General features: G+C 36.0%; 1 protein-coding gene across 1 annotated transcript in view; it reads left to right on the top strand.

The window, feature by feature from the left end:
- LOC109834340 (putative lipase YOR059C) overlaps positions 1-524 on the top strand; it is a 19,012-nt gene extending 18,488 nt beyond the window's left edge. The window contains exon 9 of the mRNA XM_020402351.1: positions 170-524. Within this exon, the coding sequence (XP_020257940.1) occupies positions 170-225 (56 nt within the window). The 3' untranslated portion in view covers positions 226-524. The remainder of the gene's footprint in view (positions 1-169) is intronic.

Raw genomic sequence — 1,385 nt, 5'->3', positions numbered from 1 at the left:
ATAAAAAAAAAAAAAAAAAAAAAAAACTACTGGTATGATTTGTTCATCTTTGCTGCTGTTTTGACTTTAAGAACCTTATGTATGTACATATTATTTATTTATTTTTATCAGAAATGGGCCTCTGGTTGATGCTTCTAATGCTTAAAACGTATTATGCATCTCTCTACAGGTGAAAGCATACTCTATAAATTCAGACGGTGCAGATGTGATCTTTCACATGATTGACCATTTTGTTTTATAGTCAACACACGCGGCAAGGAGATTGCCTATTTTTAGAGACTACCTTGCTTCCTTTTTCTAGAAATTATTGTTAATCAAGAAAATCATAGAGATGTAATTTTCTCCATGCAGAATGAGATTCAATAGGTGATACTGTAACATTCGATTATATGTAAATTTGAGGAGGAAATGAAGTGCGCTATGGCTTAAGCTTAAAGCCATTGGAAGTTAATACAGAGTGCTGATGTATATGAACAGGATAGACACTAATCCATTATGGAATTAATAAGCATTTGATTCTTTTATTGTCGTGTGAAGTCCTTGCTGCGTTGATGTCTCAGTATTGAATGGAAACCAGTAGTTTTCCTCTCTGTGGCTCTGCTTTTGCAACTGTTCATGTATATTCTTGCTACGATATTGTAAGTTCAAGAGTGTGAATCTTATTGATCCTAAAAAATTGTGTTCTTCTCTTCTCCCGGGGCAGTGCTTGTTCTACAGCAAAAACCTCTATCCTTCCAGCTTTCCAGACTTAAAGCTTGACCAAATTATTGAATCTATATGTCAACCCCTTGTCTTTTCTCATGCCTAAATTGATCGTATGAAATCAAAATTAACTACAGTGAAGTTCTGTTATTGGCCATTAGTGGAAAAGGGGGCTGTGAAAATTTTATCAGAAGTTGGCGTGTAGCCTTGGTTCAGTTCTCATTTTGACAGAAGAATCCCCAGAAGCAGCAGCAGAGCAAGCAAGCAGCTCATCGCACAAGCAAAAGGAAAAGGTGAAGAGGATGAGATCCCCTACAGCTGTTTGTATCTCCAGTACTCTGATTCCTGGAAGAATCGCCCATATCTGCTGACATGGGTTTTGGGCTTTTGCTTTTTTGGATTTCTTCTTACAACTTTCTCCCTCTCTCTTTCCTTCCAAGTGATGAGAGAGAGAGAGAGAGAGAGAGAGAATGCGACTATTTTTTCTTGTACACACAATCATATATATCTCTCTCTCTACCTACAACTTCTTTCAATCAATGCTTGCTGTTTGAAATTTTGGTCACATGTATTTGTTTCTTGTAATCTGATCTCTGCTCTCAACTGATGTGTCCTCTTGATTTGGTTTCCTCTCTCTCTCTCTCTATATATATATATATATATATATATATATATATATATAT

This window comes from Asparagus officinalis, chromosome 3 (genome assembly GCF_001876935.1).
Source record: "Asparagus officinalis chromosome 3, Aspof.V1, whole genome shotgun sequence".
In the NCBI taxonomy this organism is placed as follows: Eukaryota; Viridiplantae; Streptophyta; class Magnoliopsida; order Asparagales; family Asparagaceae; genus Asparagus; species Asparagus officinalis.
Note: the sequence above shows the minus strand (reverse complement) of the source record. Positions and strands in the feature narration are given on the sequence as shown.